Genomic DNA, 18,679 nt, shown 5'->3' on the forward strand with positions numbered 1-18,679 from the left:
CCACTCCTCCACTCAGACTGAATTGAATGTCAGGCATGGGACAGTGTGGTGGCCCCGGGTTCAGGTCTCTGTTTAGCTGGTGACCACAGAAGAGGAGCTCCATTATCTCCTCCGCCTGACCTGTGTTTAGCTTTATCTACCTTCCTTAGGAGCGGAACGCCTTTAGAAAGAATAATCTGGAACTTATTAGCCCCTTATGATTTAAACCTGGAGTATGAGACTGGTGTAAGTTAGAGTACATGGACGTGTGTGTGTGTAAGAACTTTCTCAGGCCTATAGAACACAAACGCTGCCCTGTTGCTCCGTCTGTCTCGTTCCATTTACAAGCTGCCAGACTTTTATTGTCATATTACCTTGAAAGCTCATATGCAGCCTGTCCGTGTCTCTTACACTCAGTCACATCGTCAAGTAATACGATTTCAGAGAGGAAAAATGGCTTAAATCTAATAAATCCTTATTGGGGGGGGGAACAGAGATATACGTCTCCATCTCAACAAGGCAACGGTGCGCTGCAATTATGTTCTAAAGGAAAAAAGAATCTCTGCAAAGCCTCCCAGAGCAGAGGGGCAAAGACCTCAGATCATGTGTGTACCAGTGTGTGTGTGTGTGTGACTGTGTGAGTGTGTGTGAGCGGCACGCATCGATTCCTGTGTCAGGTGAGTTGTCCTTTGAGGAAAAGAGCGGGAAATCAAAGGAAAGGAATGAAAGGAAAACTGGAGAGACGGATCGATGCGAGGGGAGAAGAGAAAGACCAAGTGAGGACAGACGAGGGAGAGAGAGAGAGAGAGAGACACACACACACTTCACTGAAATATGACTTTGGCCATTTGTTTCAGATTTGGTCTGTTTCTCATCCTTCTCTCCTTCCTCACTCCCTGCATCCCTCCTTCACTGTGCTCTCTCCTCCTCTTCCTCTCTTCACCATAACTCCTCTTTAACTCCATCTTGTGTGTGTGTGTGTGTGTGTGTGTGTGTGTGTGTGTGTGTGTGTGTGTGTGTGTGTGTGTGTGTGTGTGTGTGTGTGATCTCCTGCATTAGTGCCCCTCCCTTACCCGACCCTGGGATGAGTCAACGCTGGTCTTTGTGTGTGTGTGTTTTATTCTGGGCCATTGATGTGTGTGTGACATGCCAGTGCATGTAATGGTGACTGGGAGTAACAGTGTGTGTGCGTGTGCGTGTGAGGAGTGAGAGGTAAAGATTGTGACGCCAGCCGCATCTCATCGCCCTGTTCACTCTTATTCTCATCTTATTGCGCAAACGTCCCTCCATCTCTCTCTCTCTCTCTCCTCACACACACTCTTTCTTTGGAAAACTTTTCTTATGACATGTACTTTTTTTATCCAGAGCTTTATCTACGTCTCACAATCTCTCCCCCTCTCTCTCTTTCACTTAGTCTCACCCTCACATACACATACATGCGTGCGCACAGACACACACACCCACACACACACACAAAATGCTCCACCCATGATAAAACCTCTTGCTGCCCCACCCTGCCTTGTCTGCCAAGTTATTGCCAACACCTCATACACACACACATACACACTACTGGAAGTTACACACTGATCGTACACACACACACCATTAAAGCACTCTCACGCTACTTTCAGTCTCTTCATACACCCAAGTCAATGTCTTGACACTGCACACATTTACAACACACCCCTGCACAAACACACACACACACACACACACACACACACACACACACACACACACACACACACACACACACACACACACACGCAGGTCCCAGTCTATTCTGATCTAATGTGATCATAGCCAATGAGCTCTGCGGTGATGGCGAACCACAGTCTGTTCCAGCCAGTCCATGACATCACCCTGAAGTGAAGCATTGTGGGCCACAAAGTAGGGTGAGGGAGCTGACTGACAGGTGGTAACCATGGGAACTGTCAATTTGCCTCCCCGTTGCCATAGCAACAGGCAACTTTTCTCAGTGTTCAGAGTTACAATTTAATAAAAAATGAATGCATCTTGTGGGAAAGGAAATTATGTCATGAAATCATACACACATGGACAAGAGCTCACACACACACAGGGGCAGGCACGCACACGTACACGTACACGCAGTGGCCAACTCCAGCAGAACTATTTTGAATGCAGCTTAAGTATAGGAGAGTGAGTGTTGCTGCTCCCAGTGGGGGGGCTGAGGTCTGATTTAAAGATAAGGAGAAACTAATCACAGCACTTTGTGAACTAAAGCTCACAGCAGCTCCATGAGAGGGAGAACAGGAAGAGGGGAAAGATCACACAAGTCAGGCTAACTGAGAGAGGAGAAGCGGAAAGACGTCCGCATGTCCAGCTTACCCGTAGCAGAGACTGAGACTCCTCCTTGGCTCCGCCCCCTTTGGCCTCCTGTCCTCCGCTGCTCCCTCCTCCCGCTCCTCCCCCGGGGTACAGCTGAGGGGGCATCTGGCTCTGTTTCTCTGCTCCGCCTCCTCCGCCTCCGCCCGCCCTCCTGCCTCCGTACAGCTTGGCGTCTCCCAAAAGCGACTTGGTATCTCCCAAAAAGGACTTGGTGTCTCCCAGGTAAACCATGCTGGGTGAGGCCACCGCTCGTTTCTGCTGCGAGGTGTCGTGATTGGCTGAGACAAATGACAGGGAGAGGGGGGAGGTGAAAAGAGAAGGGCTTGCACTTCCTGCTCCTCTTTCCGCCGCCATTCGCTCCTTGGGCACCCACAGCAACCCGTGGGCCTGCTCACCTCCTCTCTCTCCTATTCCTCTGCTCTCTCCAAGAATCCAGCCTTTCTCGCGCTCTAATCTTTCCTTCTCCTCTCCTCCTTCGCTCTTTATCAGCCCTCCCGCCTCCTCCCTGCCTCCTTCCGCCAGCCGTCCCTCAGGTGGTGCGAGGGAGTAGAGGAGGCGCAGATCTGCCTTGCTCTCTTCTTTAATGGCTAAGGTGGAGGGAGCAGAGCAGCCATTGGCCGAGAGCGTTAACGAGGGTGTCAATGACGACGTCAGTGAGGTGGCTAGCGAGGTTGTTGTTAAAGAAGTTAATGATGGGGAGGAGTCATGACAGTGGGTGGAGTTAAAGTGGTCGAGGAGGGCCGACGAATCGGGAGCCGTGAAGTCACAGCGCCGACAACGGCAACAGGCGTGGACTCGCCTGCGGAGAGAGAAGAGGAAGTGAGGGATTCAGGAGGAGATAAGGAAAAGAGTCAGAGTGAACAAATGATGAGAACGATTTAAAATTAAACAAGAAACTTCAATCAAGACTTCCAAATGAACAACGGCGTGCTGAGAGGAAGTCACGCTGAAGTTTAACCAGGGAGCCTAATGAGACTAAATATCACACACTCCGATTTGTTCGTGTTGTTTCCTGAAGTCGGCCCTTTCTACTATTTCATCTATTTCAAAATGAATCAAAGTTTGTCGGGTGATTCATTCTCTATTATTTTTAATGAGCTGGACGTGACGGACAAATTCAACTGATGAGTTTTTTTGAGGAAAACCCAAACTCTCAAAGTGCGTTAGAGTCCATTTCCTCTGAGCAGTCAGGTAGAGTTTCACCGCGCTGGAGGCCAAATAATGACTCAGTGTTCCACTCAATCACAATGAATTACAACAAAACTAGCGAGCAAAGTCAATGAAACTCAATGACAAGAAATGAATCATTCCTCAACAAACCACCTTCATTTCCTGCTGGAAGGCGAGGCCCCGGAATGGCCGCCCGTGTATACAGAGCGTGAGGCTTTTTCCTGGCTGGCCGCGCCGCAGCGGCGGTGCTACTCGTGCGGGCCAACAAGCACAATCAATTGACCGTCTACAAACGAGAGAAGTTGGACGCTTGTTTACGACGCCTGTTGGGTGGGCCGGGCGATCAATGCTGAAGTACAGAACCGCTTTGTGTTTGAGAGAGGGGAAATTATGACCCCTACACAAATATGAAGGCATAAAGTGTTTAATTAAAGAATCAAATCACATCTTAATACTGTTGTCTGTACTGAGGAGGATCTATTGATTTGTTTATTGATCACCTGTAGGATAATGTAGTGGATTTTAATTTGTTTGAGCAGAGCGTCCGGCCTGGGTACAGATCACAGGCTGATACTTGATGATTCATTTTCACTAAACTGGCCTCGCTCGAGTGGCAATTAGCTGTTGACCCACGTTTCCTGTTGGAGGCAGAGCGCTATGAGAGTCAGGCGTGGAACTTTGGCTCAACGTGCAATCAACGCTTTGCTCTCTCTCGCTCTGGCATATCGTTTTGAAACAGCGAGTTGTTGAACGCTGCTCTCTTATCACCGCAGCAACGAGGTGACAGTGAGGGACGTCGGCTCAATCCTATCAGCACACACACACACACACACACACACAGATGATCTCTCAGGGAAATACTGAACATTCAAAACGTTGACAAACTGATAAAAATGTCCCGCTGATACTCTTAAACTTTTCAAATGCATTTTAGATAAATATCTTACAACACAGAGATTGAGTGCAGATGAATACTTTTCCTTCAGCCTCACTCTTTACTCTTCCTCTGTGTGTGTGACTCAGTTAGTGTCTCTCTCTTTCTTTGTCCTCCATAAATCGCTGCAGCAAATAAACGCACAGGACGCTGATATATTTGAGTTTGGGGCTTTGAGAGGAATGAGCGAATCAAAACAGCCCAGTGTTTCAGTGTGTGTGTGTGCATGTGTGTGTGCAAGTGCACATTTGTACATACACCTTGTACCTAAGTAGACTTAAATGTCTCCAGATGCCGAACAAAGACACAGTGGCCCCTCTGTTTGTCAGCACCCCACACACACACACACACACACACACACACACACACACACACACACACACACACACACACACACACACACACACACACACACACACACACACACACACACACACACACACACACACACACACACACACACACACACACACACACACACACACACACACACACACACACACACACACACACTTGTGCAGTGTGGCTAAGCAGTTGTGAACTCTTTTATTATTAATTTGCTGTAATGATTATTTTTCCCTCGGGGGAAGATGAGTGAGTGAGTGTCACAACAGTGTGTGGAGGCTGCAGAGGAGAGTCCCATCACTCAGCTCCTGGTGTGCGCTGTGTGTGTTTGCTTCTACGCCACTTAAACATAAAAGCAAACATCTTATAATTCAGATATGTAGATATAAAATACTGTGAGTTTGTCTAAATGAAACCGTCTGATTAACTCACAGGTTTGATTCAGCATGAACCTGAGAGACCCAGACCAGACTGATGTTAAATATTATTACTATTATATTCTTCACTCAAAAAGGTCATAAATAGTATTGATATAAAATAATTGTATATTCTAAGCCATCACAATAATGGTATAAAAAGAGAAAGATCATGTTTTCTGTGTTTATTCCCATATAAATAAAGGTGTTCACTCCTGGTTGAGGTGTTTTGGTGTGAAGCCTCAGCTGGGATCGTTTTCCCACCGGCACCTCAGAATTCTGTTCAACGCTCAATAAAACAAAACCCACAATTTGTTTTCCCAAACTTTTTATGGTTTTGGATGATCTTTTTTCTTTTTTCGTGGCAGTGTGAAACTTTCTGGCTTCATTCCTATTTGATTTGATTTGAGCTGGCAGATTCAGAGGCCTGACTCTGTTACAGACGTGAGCGGCCTGTTAACGTTCCCTCGCTCCTGTTAGCACCTTCTCCTACATCTCCCCCCCCTTTCCTCCCTTTGTTTATGCCCTTCATCCCCCCTCCATCATCCTTCCTCTCCTCTATTCCCCTTTTCCTCTTCATTCACTTCACACACACACACACACACACACACACACACACACATTCAGTATATCCTGAAATGAATTAAACTTTTACATCTCCTATTGATTTGCAGCAGAAATCTTGGTAAGCTGGCTCTGTCTGACTGTAATTTGTGTGTCTGTGTGTGTTTGTATACGTGTGTGTGTGTGCATATATCAAGCCTGTAATGGGTGTGTGTATAATTTGCTTTTTACGAAACCAGAATCCAAATGCTTCGTACTGGCAATGAGAATCAATACTTAAATAGCTGAAGGAGTTTTATACATCCACGCAAACTAGTCTCTCTCTAATGGCGTGTGTGTGTGTGTGTGTGTGTGTGTGTGTGTGTGTGTGTGTGTGTGTGTGTGTGTGTGTGTGTGTGTGTGTGAGTGTGTGAGTGTGTTTTCGCCGTCCTGTCTATCCCTCACTTTCCCACCGCGGCCGCTGTGTCTATTTTCTATCATTTGCAGGCTCTGTCACTGCAAACTGGGCCTGCGTGTGTTGGTATAGACGACAAATTGGTTGTCTGGCACGACCTCTTCAGCCTTATGGAGGGACTGAGAGACAGAGCCCAGCTTATTAGCCCCACACACACACACACACACACACACACACACACACACACACAACCCACAGACAGAGGCAGCTAAATATCTAAAAAGGACCAGAGGAAACCTGGGAAACGCATACACACAATCCTGACAGAACTCTGAGGTTTGGATGACGTCTTCTCCAGTTTAAAAGCAGCTGGAGCTCCTGGTGATTAATCTGGCCTGATGGATGGCGTGTCCATCGGTGGAATCAGCTGGTGTGTTACTTTGCTGCAGCATCTCTGTGTTACACCACGTTCCCCCTTCATCAAATGTGTTATTCTGGTTGTTATTCCCGTTCCCTGGTATGTTAAGTAATGTGAATATCTCATTCCTGATGGGATTTAAGTGCGTGGCTGTCAGAGAAGGTTCTCGCTGAAGGCGAGCCAATGTGCTCGCTCGACATTTCCTGGATAAATTAATGTTTTAAATGAAGAAGAAAAAAAAAGAGGAATTACTGAGGTTTGTTTCCCAGCACAGGCAATTCTTTGACATCTCTCTAACTCCAGAGTGGAATTTCCATACACACACACACACACACTCTTCCAATTACTGGAACATTTAGTCAGCGACTCCAAGGAATATTGACTTTTTGGGGACGACATGCAATCATCCTCCTGTAATCACACGGTGTCACTTTCAGTCACTTAGCCCAGCCGCGAATAGAAAGAGCTGATTTCAGACGAGGTGATAAACGGAAAAAAAGGCCTCTGAGAATCAATCTTCAAAACGACACCTTTTCAAATTTTGCAGGTCACTCTCTTTCTCTCTCTCTCTCTCTCTCTCTCCGTCACTCACCTGTAGTGTCGGAAAATCTCCTCCTCCACTTCGGTGGTGAACTGACACTTTGTACAAGAATACTCTCTCTCTCCTCCTCCTCTTCCTCCCTCCTTCTCTCCTCCTCCGACGTCGTCCTCAGCCTTGACGTGTGGCGACGCGCCCTTTAGGTTGATCAAGGTATGGCAGCTTTCGTAGTGTTGGAGCAACACGTCGATGTCGGCGGTGGCAAACGCACACTGGTCACACAAGTGAGTGACACCTTGGGTTGGAAAATCAGGAATTAGAGAGGAAGTTAAAGCTCATTTCTCTAAAAACTCAACAAATGCTTTTAAATACCTTGTGTGACGACAGGATGGGACGGGTTAGAGGAGTGAAAGGTTGAGCCAGATATCATACTGGGGTCCCCTCTAGGGTTAGGAGGGGTCATGCTGGGTGAGGAGGCAGTGCCGGGTTTGGATCCCACGCCGTCCTGCTGTTTGGTGGACTGAGGGAACTTGGAACTGCATTTGTGGCAGTTGGGCTTCCGGCAGGCGAAGGGGTGAGACACCTGGAGAGAGAGAAAATGGGATTTCTAGAACTTGTAGAGAAGTCAGAAAAGAGTAATGAAAGCTAGATAATCTGCTGGACCAGTGTGTGGACATCAGAATCCTGTTAATGCTGCTCCTTATGCATCAGCAGTTTGTTTACCTTCTCTCACATCTGCTCTGTTCTTGTGATCTCATTATTGACTGTGATTGTGTGGAAGTCAGCAGCAGCAGAGTGACTTCACATGATGCCACTGTCACTTCTGGCTGTTGTCACTTGTGGTATTTTGAACAGCTGCAATGCCACCGCCTGGCAGCTGGCACAGAGGAGGGTGGGGAATATGTGGGTGTGGGTGTGGGTGTGTGTGTGTGTGTGTGTGTGTGTGTGTGTGTGTGTGTGTAGAGGGGGGGAAGGCTGGGGGAATTGAACGCAGGCTGGAAATTAAAGCAATTAACTCTACACTTGTTCATTTGTTATTCTATTTCGTAGCGCTTCTATAAACAATAAACGTTTTCTTTAATTAGGAGAACAAGCAAATGACCGATTCAATATTGGATGAATCTCACCTCTCCCAGGTGTTTGTGAGGCTGACAGAGCCCCTGTGGACAGTACATGCAGTGCTGGATGCAGCATCTGTGGATGGAGTGGTTGTGTTGGTAGTGCAGCAGTAGCGGCGCCACCACGATCACGTCCGCGCTGTGAGCCATCGAGTACCGGAAATCACACAGCTGACAGTTATAGCTGGTCACGACCGCTTCTGAATCACTGCTGTTGGGGTCGCCTAGGGAACGGGAGACAAAGAGAGAAGTCTGTTAGATGGCGCGGTCCGGGTTTGTTTGTGGAGAAGAAGAACGAGGAGGTGACAGATGGCGTTAAAGGAGGAAACTGTATCATCATGGAGGAGGCAGAGGGGTTAAGTAGCATCCTGGCACCAGGGGGAAGAATAATGCTGAGGTCGAGTAGAGTCGCAGTACAGGAAGGAACAGGAAGTTAAGTAGAAAGAATGGCCCAATGTTGGCAAAAGAACACAATCAGAACTAGGCGGGGCTTCTTCTTACCTTGGCTGGCGCTGGACGCGTTGGACGACGTCTCTTTGCGGCTTTTGGCTGCCACGTGGTCTCGTTCCGCCTCTTCCCTCCTCCCTCCTCCTCCTCTCTCCCGCTCTCTGTCCATCCCTCCAGGTTTAGAGTTGTTGGGGCTCATGGTGCCTCCGGCAATGATCCGGTGTCTTTGTTCGTAGTGCTCTAAAAGCTTGGCCGAGCCCCCCGCCCACTCGCAACTCCAGCTACAGAATTTGCACCAATAGTACGCCTGCACGCCTCCTCGGCTCGCCTCCGCCGTCCAGCCGGGCGAGTCGGAACACGCCCGCACCGGGATGGAGTAGCCCACCAGCGAGTCGTCCTCCGCCCTCACCGCCACTCGCTCCGCCCCGTCGATGATGTGGCCCCTCCCCTTTGCCTGGTTGTCGTGCATTGTCAGATTATTGCTATTCAGTAGGGGCGTGGTCGGCGGGGTTTTGACTTTATTTGGATGCGAGGACAGGAAGTGTTGTTCAAGTTCTAAGGAGTTACTTCCCATGTAGGTGAAGTTGCAGAATTTGCAGCGAAAGTACTTAGTGTTCCCCTGGCAGTCGGGGGTCTTCCGGCCGATCCCGATCAGCGTGCCGCCCAGCGTTACCTGGCAACAGTCAGAGAAGAGAGAGAGAGAGAGAAGAGAAGAGAAGAGACGCAAAGTGTAAGGAAACGTCAAGAACATGTGGGAAGGATTAGAACAATGCAGAGACTGAATAATTGTTGACATTAAGACACATAAGACGTTTGTGCAGGTCCTTGTAGACTAATAGACTTGTACAAAACAGGAAAGTACCAAGTCATGACAGTTTAATCCCAAATCATCAGTTATGACTTTCAAAACAATGACTTGGTCCCGTCTCAGTCAGATGCTTCAGACGTGGATCAGAGCAGATGAATCTAACGTTTACTTAGATTTACTTAGCTGAATCTTTGGAACAATATTGTCTTTCATGGTGGTGACGCGTGTGTGTGTGTATGTGTGTGTGCGCTTGTATGCATAATCACAGTAGTGTGTGAGCAAAGTTTGTCCTTGGAACTTTCAATCCGTCTATAAATGGAAATGGGACTTGTCGTTGTTCATTCACTTTCTCAAGGATGCAGTGTGTGTGTGTGTGTGTGTGTGTGTGTGTGTGTGTGTGTGTGTGTGTGTGTGTGTGTGTGTGTGTGTGTGTGTGTGTGTGTGTGTGTGTGTGTGTGTGTGTGACACGGGCCTTCAAACACAGAGTTGTGCTTCTGCAAATATGGAAAATTATACCTCAGCTGCTCCCGGGCCCAGAATTCATCATTTACTGTAACTGTTGGCAATTAAAGGGCCGGCGCTGGCACTAACTAACTGACCAATAACATATCTGCTGGGGTACAGGAGGCTCCACTGTAGTGTTCAATGTATGAGGCCAATACGAGTGTGCAGGCAGCGCTGCTACGCTCATCTGTTTCTGATCAGGATGATTATAGTGCTGCTGGCAGGAGCGCTGAGCAGCACGTATAGGAACTTTGACAGATCCTACAATGACATTATTCTTACTACTGGATAGATTTGTTTAGCTACAGGTTAGGAGCCGCTCGTTGTCAAATCTGTGTTAACGTGAGAAAACGCCAACCGGAACAAACAACCGTACAAGATTAGTTTACTAAAGGGGAAAGTGGGTGAGTTTAAACTTTCTTACAGTTTCATTCATTTGGCTTGGAATGTTTATCTCAATTTTAACTGTGAGAGACAATAAGGTATTTCAATTAACGCGTTTTCTATGAATTAACCTTCTCGCTAATGCAGCACTTCTTCGTCGTGTCTTCCAGCTCATCCCACACTCTCATCTATCAGCTTTGATGCTTGATGACAGCCAGCAGCTTCATCTGTTGCCCTCGCAATTGCTTTACCATCACAGTTTGATGAGAAAATACACAATCTGGATACAAACATGTGTGTAAATCATTTCTATCACCAAAGAAACAACACGGAACAAGAGATTGATGGACGTTAGAGTGAGAGAACCAAACGCTCCCAAACAATGACTGGAAAAGTGAAGTGAGTGATGGCGAATTTCAGCTCCACTCAAGTGAATAAATTTAGAAAGCTAAATGAAAGCTATTACTGTGTGTGTGTGCTCACAGCAGCAATCATCCAATCATCACGTACCACAGACCCAGCCCAGGCAATTAGAGAAGAGCCAAACATCAAGTCATTTCACCCAGCAGAATGGACAGAGAGGCACGGGGGGGGGGGGGGGGGGGGGGGGGGAGAGGCCAGGCCAGGGGGGGAGGAGGGGACGGAACGAGAGCGAGAAGGGGACAAGACGCGGCCGCAGATTGGAAGAAAGGGCGAGCAGGGAGAAGGCGGCGGGGAGAAAGAGAGAGACAGAGAGAGAGAAAGAGAGAGAAAGAGAGAGAGAGAGAGAGAGAGAGAGAGAGAGAGAGAGAGAGAGAGAGAGAGAGAGAGAGCCAGGGAGAAGTGGAGGTAATGACAAAAAGATGGATGAGAAGAGGGACAGCTGGAGAAGAAAGAGGGAGGAAAAGAAAGGGAAAGCAGAGTTAAATGTGTCTGACAGCTGTTTCATTGCACTGCCTAACAACCGATTATAACTACTGGTTTCAAAGCCGCTCCCTCTGTCTCTTTCACTCCCGTCTCTTTCTCCCTCCTCCATCTGTCTATCTGTCTCTCTCTTTCTCTCCCCCCACCCCCCCTCAGTCTCGCTCCTTCAATTCTCCTTCCCCGAGTCTTTTTTTTTTTTTCCCGGGTGATTCCATTGGTTGACGAGGCGTCTTGCCTGAGCAAATGACAACATGGAATTTTCCAAACGTGGGCGGGAGAGAGGAAAAGAGGAGAATAGAGAATAGAGCCCCCTTTCATTCGCCTTTTTTTAATACTTTCACTTTTTCTTCATGATGACGACTTAAGCCCACTGGATTTTCTATTTCTGACCGTGTGTGTGTGTGTGTGTGTGTGTGAGTGAGTGTGTGTGTGTGTGTGTGTGTCCATTACGTGACTTACACCCATTACAGACTGTGGGTTTAAATGGAACTCCTTGACTACTGCGCGTACACACACAGACAGACAGACACACACACACACATACACACACACACACTTATTAAATCATCTTGTTTAAATCTTTCAGACAGAAACTGCACTGTTCATGTACACACCTTAATCCAATTGTGTCTTTAAAAAACCCGATCGGTCCAAAAACAGGAGAGCATTTTTACTGAAAAGCTTTTATAGAATCTAACTTTACTCCTTATGTTTAAGTATGAATTTACCTTGTCTTAATTATCAGGCGGTAATTATCCTACACTTTTCTTAGAGGTCAAACAAATGAGCGCATCCAACTCTATAAAGTGTTCAGTTAAGAGTTAGACAGTGACTCAAACAGCTCACAGAGTGTGGGATGTATTTGGTTGCTAATTATGCTGCGGGATCTGGATGATTCATCAGATTGCAGTTGTCGTCAAACTTGAGAAGTCAACACAGTTCGTCTTCCTCCTTCATTAAATGTGAGGGGGTCAAACCGGCTTTCACTAACTCGGCCGTACTGAGAGGAGAGAGAGACAGAACAGAAGCTTCATGGCATTTGAATGTCTTCTACTGAGTTTTCCACTAATGACCCGATCTAAATTACACAGGAGCCAAGTGAAGGAGACGCTTTCCGTTCCGACTGCAGCGACGGCGGCTCGTCACATTAAGTCTATACGTTACAGTCCCTCACTTTGAAATGTCAGTTATTAAGCTGGAGTGTGGTTGATTGCTGAATCGCCAAATGGAAACTAAAACCACTGAATACATTTTTTATTCTTAAACCGATGATGGCAGAGTTTTTGGTTCTCAGTGAAATTCAAAAAAAAGACATAATATTGTAGAAGAAACTCAAGTGTGTGTGAAAGTGTGTGAAAAATGAGGGGAGGGGTGGAGAGAGAGAGACAGAGAGAGAGACTGACAGAGAGAGAGTGAGAGAGCAAGAGAGAGAGCATGTGTACAGTATTACACACACACCCCCAGTATCTGCTAGCCAGGTGCCCTCTTCCTCTGCCTTCCATCTGTCAGTCTATAAAGTTTTATAACATTGAACACCCAATGCCTCATTGTCCAAATCACACACACTCCTGTATTACAAATCACTTGCAGCTTCTTCAGCCTCATAAATTATTCACTTCACTTCTGGTGCTACATTTACAGCTTTTCAGCATATCAGTCAGACACACACACACACACACACACACACACACACACACACACACACACACACACACACACACACACACACACACACACACACACACACACACACACACACACACACACACACACACACACACACACACACACACACACACACACACAAATCTGTCGGGAGCTGCTGGGAATCGTTTCATTGCCAGCCGATGATCCAGAAACTGATTCTGGTCTTGTGGAACAATTCAATCTGTGCTGCTCTTTAATAAAAAGTGCAATAATTTATGTATAAAGAAAAATTCAAAAGTGGAATAAACCCGTATCTCTGAAAAATACATTTGCATTTGGAAGTTTGGAATGTTTCATCTCAGAAGTTGTCCATCTATGCCCTCTTACTTTCTAGACTTAATTAAAAATGTGATAAGACAAGATTCTGAGGCAATGTGAGGATTGAGTGTGTGTTAGAGGCAGGTGAGATAGGTTCCAGCCCCTTTCAGCGGAGCCCACCTGTGTATGATGTTGTTAAAAAAGGCAAAATGTTACATCAGCCGCTGCTTTGGCCCAGGAGCTCTGAACATGCTAATGAGCGAGCCGAGCCATACTGCAAAGAGCCTCATTAACAGTTCAATGTTTGTTCCGACCTGCCAAATGTCAACACACCTTCCAATTACTTCATTACCCAGGATGCACTGTGCAAACTTTCTTTATTCATTAGTTTACTTCCTTTTAAAGGAGCGAGCAGGCCGGCTCCTCTCCTGTCACACTCCATTGTTCTGGGATTGTTTTTGTTTTATTTCCTATATTCGGTGTGGGAGGAAATGAACATTGGGTCTGGACTTGGCTCTTACCTGTACATCATATGTGCCGTTCATCATGACTGTCCTGTGCTGTTGACTGTGGATATCTGGCCTCGTCTTCATCAACTCTTTGGCTTGGTTCCTCTGGCCTTGTCCCGCCTGTACGTCTAAAAGCAGGGAGAGGGAAGAGAGTCAAGCTGGTGAAAGCTAAACAGACGTGCAAGGGGACAAACGGGTGATTTATGGGAGTGTGAGGGTGAAAACATGGATGAAACATAGTCAGAGATAATAAATAAACACATAAATAAAGCTTTTTTAAATACAAGAGGCAGAAAACATTGATAAGATTGCATTAAACACAAAGTCCTTCATTAGGAAAACAGCAGTCAAACTAAGAGTGTTGATTGTTGAGCGTTTTTCTCCCGTTTTTGCCTCAAAAGAACAAAGGCAAAGCAGCTGTTGCTACAAGGAACCCGGCAACCCTGAGCAAGCTGCGGCACATTACCGAGTGGAGGCCTTTACAAATCAGAAAAACACGGCGACATAATCAAATTCAAAGGAATTTTCTCACAATCGGTGTTTTTGATGCTAACGCACGGCGGTGCTGTTATGACAGGCTCCAGATTCCCGTGAATGCGGCGGCGCTTATACGAAGCTCACCGCATTGGCGCTTTGAAAGTAGGGAATGACTGAGCTGTCACGGCAACACGGTTCAACCACTAATTGTGTTTATACATTAATGCAAAATGAGGTTATGACAGATTCCTTTCCACTGTTTTGGGTTTGGGGTGAGTTTTTTTTTTTTTTTCTCGATCCTTGTTGTCGGCGGCGATCAAATAGTACAAATACACGACGGGGAATGCGGTTGAATTCTTTTTTTACAGCAGAATCAAAAACAAAGAGGTACTGCTCCCGTCCCAATGAGAGTTACCTAGAGCTGTGTGCTGAGGAGCCATGTTGTGTAGGGCCAGGATGTGTGTGTCCAGGGCAGCGTCCTGCCGTGTGCGGTTGTGCAAACCCAGGTGATACTTCCTAAAGTGCTTCACCAGGTCGGCGGGGTCGTTGCCATAGTAGCCGTAACCGCACACGTTGCACTTGAAGTCCTGGAGTTTGGGAGAGGGGCTGGAAGAGAGCGGAGGGGTTTGGGTGGTGGCCCCGTCGCCTCCTTCCTGCCTGGGGAGGAGGTGAGGAGCGGAGGGGAGAGGAGGGGTGAGACGGCCGGCCTCCCCCCTCGCTCTGTCGCTCCTCTCGCCTTCCTCTCCCCCTCTCTCGCCATCCTCAGGCTCTGACGGGCTCTCGGGTCTGTCAGTCAGCGCCGCCGCCGCTCCTCCTCCTCCTCCTCCTCCTCGCTTGGGCCTCCCCCCTCCTCTCCTGCCCCCTCTCTCCTCATTGCTGTAACGATCGTCCCTCGCCCCGACGGATGAGGGAGAGACGGAAGAGGAAACACACTCACTTTCGCCCTCCTCCTCCTCCTGCTCCTCATCGCCGATCCGGTCGGAGGACTCCGGCTCGGATGGTCGGATAATGCGGTCGGCCTCGGCTCCCACACGGCCTTCCTCCTCGCCTTCCTCTTCCTCTTCCCCTCCTGGCCTCTTCCCCTCCTCTTCCTCCTCCTCCTCACCTCCCACACTCCGGATAGGGGGATTCTTCTTCCTCACCATCGCTGAAAAACGAAAACAGAGAGAAAGAAACGTTTTATTTAAATCTGATTGATATACGGTTTCTTGATTTAGGGGAAGCAACAAATAACTCATTACTTCGAAATTTACGACTTTTTTGATTAACCATTTAATTGGTTTGCAAGACGATCCATCAATATTCCACACTTTCACTTGATTGACTAATCAGTTCTGAGGAGCAGAAGTCTAATCCTTGAAATTTCAGGCAACGCTTAACACATCCAAGGTGTCTGCTGGAGACAATAACAAGACGCCAGTTACTTGCACAACCACACACACACACACACACACACACAAATGCAATTTTCTGACAATGATGTATGTGTACAGAATAGCTTTTATGCAATTTACAAATGTCTTTGAACGCTGAAATCTGTGACGTCCCCCACCACAAACCTCGTCAAAGGAAAACAGACCCAACAAATCAGAAACATCTCAGCTGGGAGAGACTGTGACTGTGTGTGTGTGCGTGTGCGTGTGCGTGTGTGAGTGAGAGACATTCTTTGCATCTTTGCATGTTCCTTTTTTGTTTTTTTTCGTACATTTTTATTGTTTTGTTTTTTTTAAATAAACCGGGGAGTGAATCTTTTTATCGTTATGGAAACCATCCGTGAGAATCTTCAACACATGACCACATCAAAAAACAAAACCATATCAGAGAGACAGAGAGGGTGAGGGGAGGGAGGGAGAGAGGGGGTGGAGAAAAGACAGAGAGAAAGGGTGAGGCAGAGAGAGAGAGAGCGATGTCCAACACACAACCACATCAAACCACACACTCCATATCAGAGAGATGGATGGAGGGAGGTGCTACACTGCGCACAATTCATCCCCTCCAGCTCTCCCATTTCCTCTCTCTCTCTCTTTTGCATTTCCTCTCCCCGCCTGCCTTTAATTCATTCCCCCCCACCCCCCATTCTCTTTTTGTCATCTCTCGCCTTCTCCGTCTGTGTCGTCTCCTGTCCTCTCTCTCTCTGTCTCTGCTCTACTTTATTCTCCATCTCGTCCCCTCTTCTCTCTCTCTCTCTCTCACCCAAACGTCTCTCTCCTCATCTCGTCTCTCACCTCTGCCGTCTCTCACTCCCCTGCAACCTTTGATCTCGCTCCTCGCCGCTCTCATCAACATTCGCAACTTGTGATGGGGCTACAATATTCTCTCTTCTACCTGTTTGACTTCTACTAAAAGTAAACATAAGCACTTCTCTGATAGTTTTGCTTGTGTTCCATTCACTACGCCGCTCTATCGCACAGGAGATTTATAGCTCTAATCATTTAAGTAATGCCATCATTAAAATGTTTCTTCCAGCTGCTTCGCCGCTCTTCCTCCCTCACTCTTCCTCCCTCTGTTGTTTGCCATCTCCCACTCTTCCTCCCTCTGTTGTTTGCCATCTCCCACTCTTCCTCCCTCTCTTATAATCACTATACAAAGCCATCAAATAACCAAGCATGTGTTTTATGTTAAACCATAATCTCTCTTTTGTTTGAAACGGGAACAATTGTGGTCGTTCTGTTCACAACAGTCGTGACTGCGTGAGTGTGTGAGCCTGTGTGTGTGTGTGTGTGTGTGTGTGTGCATGCGCTTGTGTTTATTTGTGGTCTTTCAGTTCATATTCAGTCATAAACACAGTCAACTCAGTGACCGATACACTGTGTGTATTATGCCTATGTGAGTGTATGTGTGTGTGTGTGTGTGTTGTCCAAAAGACATTGCAACGACCCAATGGCTGATAAACGCTGTGTGTGTGTGTGTGACATGTGTGTGTGTGTGCGTGCAGTCATAAACACAGTGAACACAACAGACGCCTGATAGACGCCAAAAAATGATCACTTTTAGATCAATGCAATATGAGTGTGTGTGTGTGTGTGTGTTTTCGCTTATGTCTGTGCTCATGTTTGTGTGCGATTAATGTGCGTTTGATGATGTGTGTGGACCAGAGATTGCGTGCATGCTATCTCTCTCTCTCTCTCTCGCTGTGTGTATCTGCGTTGTGTGCGACAGAACCCCACACACACGCAAACATCTAAAGACACAAAAGTATCATCAGATGCTCGTAAACAAACACATGCAGATAGAAATAAACAGAGGAATTTAAACAAACGCAATATGTAATCTAGAGGATTAGAGCCAGAGAGAGAGAGTTGACCATTTTCCCTCTCTGTCTACCATACAGCTATTAAATTAAAGCAATTTATGTCTGTAAGGGCCCACGCCTAGACCAGCCCTGGCACTAGCCGCTCGTGTGTGTGTGTGTGTGTGTGTGTGTGTGTGTGTGTGTGTGTGTGTGTGTGTGTGTGTGTGTGTGTCCAAGAGAAAAAGAGAGAGTGCAGGGAGCAGAGGAAAATCTCATCTGATGTTCACCACACCCAGTCCGAATTCATCACTGGCGCTTGCACACACACACACACACACACACTCACACACACAAATACACGCGTGCACACATGCGCGCGCACACACGGACACAGTGGAAAACTACACATCACCCTGGTTAAGCCGTGAAGTTGAAGTTAGGCTAAACTAACTCTGTTTCCATCTGCCCCACATGATTCAGTGACTTATTGGCTACTAAGTTTGACTCAAAGCCAATTAAAGCCTGACCGAATGACAAAATGGACGAGTTTATGACTTGATAGAATGATACAACATTTTCAAAGCTATATTCAAAGTCAATTCAGTGCTTTTGAGAATAGTTGGAAATTAATATGACAGAAAGTGATAAAGTAAGACATCTTACATTAGTGTAAACCTGCATGTTGACTTGCTTGCATGAGGCTTAGACGCTACCACACTCCAACATGTGGCCCAGGAGAGGCCGTGTGCACTGAAGGGATCACGGCTATAGTGTAGTGTGTCAGTGTGTGGGAGTGTGTGTGTGTGTGTGTGTGCGTGTCAGTGTCGCAGTGAAGCCTTTGTCTGCTCCAGGCTGTATACACAGACTGGAACCATTACTATCAACTACAATTAGGTACAGCCCACCACAACATACCACATAACAACTACTGCTACTAGCTACAATTAGCCCCTATACGCCACAATGGCCTCAATCCACCACCAGTAGAACCGTGACAGTTAATCATTTCCATCAACGACAATTAGCCCGAGAGCCACTGAGGGTTTTATCAGGAAAGGCTAGTAATCACTCCCGAGGTAACAGATGAGGAATGCCTTAACACAAGTATGGGATGGTTATTCAATATCAGCCACGTGTCCTCTAGCATGCTGGGAGTGTGAAGGAGGTGCATGGTGGTTAAAAAAGGTCAAAAGTAGAGAGACAACGAGAATCTGAAGCATTTCTT

The 18,679-nt window shown here is 47.0% G+C and overlaps 1 protein-coding gene across 6 annotated transcripts in view; it reads right to left on the minus strand.

Annotated features, from left to right (window-relative positions):
• trps1 (trichorhinophalangeal syndrome I) overlaps positions 1-18,679 on the minus strand; it is a 95,738-nt gene that overhangs the window by 35,860 nt on the left and 41,199 nt on the right. For 4 of the 6 annotated variants that reach the window (XM_076139368.1, XM_076139367.1, XM_076139366.1 and 1 more), the window contains exons 3-9: positions 14,638-15,369; positions 13,758-13,873; positions 8,727-9,345; positions 8,235-8,449; positions 7,480-7,690; positions 7,162-7,402; positions 2,329-3,127 (exon numbers count right to left, since the gene is read on the minus strand). In XM_076139368.1, the coding sequence (XP_075995483.1) occupies positions 2,329-3,127; positions 7,162-7,402; positions 7,480-7,690; positions 8,235-8,449; positions 8,727-9,345; positions 13,758-13,873; positions 14,638-15,369 (2,933 nt within the window). The remainder of the gene's footprint in view (positions 1-2,328; positions 3,128-7,161; positions 7,403-7,479; positions 7,691-8,234; positions 8,450-8,726; positions 9,346-13,757; positions 13,874-14,637; positions 15,370-18,679) is intronic. The other 2 variants (XM_076139371.1, XM_076139372.1) reach the window with 2 other exon arrangements.

This window comes from Genypterus blacodes, unplaced genomic scaffold (genome assembly GCF_046128005.1).
Source record: "Genypterus blacodes isolate CSIRO-AG114 ecotype Tasmania unplaced genomic scaffold, CSIRO-AGI_Gbla_v1 ptg000438l_1, whole genome shotgun sequence".
In the NCBI taxonomy this organism is placed as follows: Eukaryota; Metazoa; Chordata; class Actinopteri; order Ophidiiformes; family Ophidiidae; genus Genypterus; species Genypterus blacodes.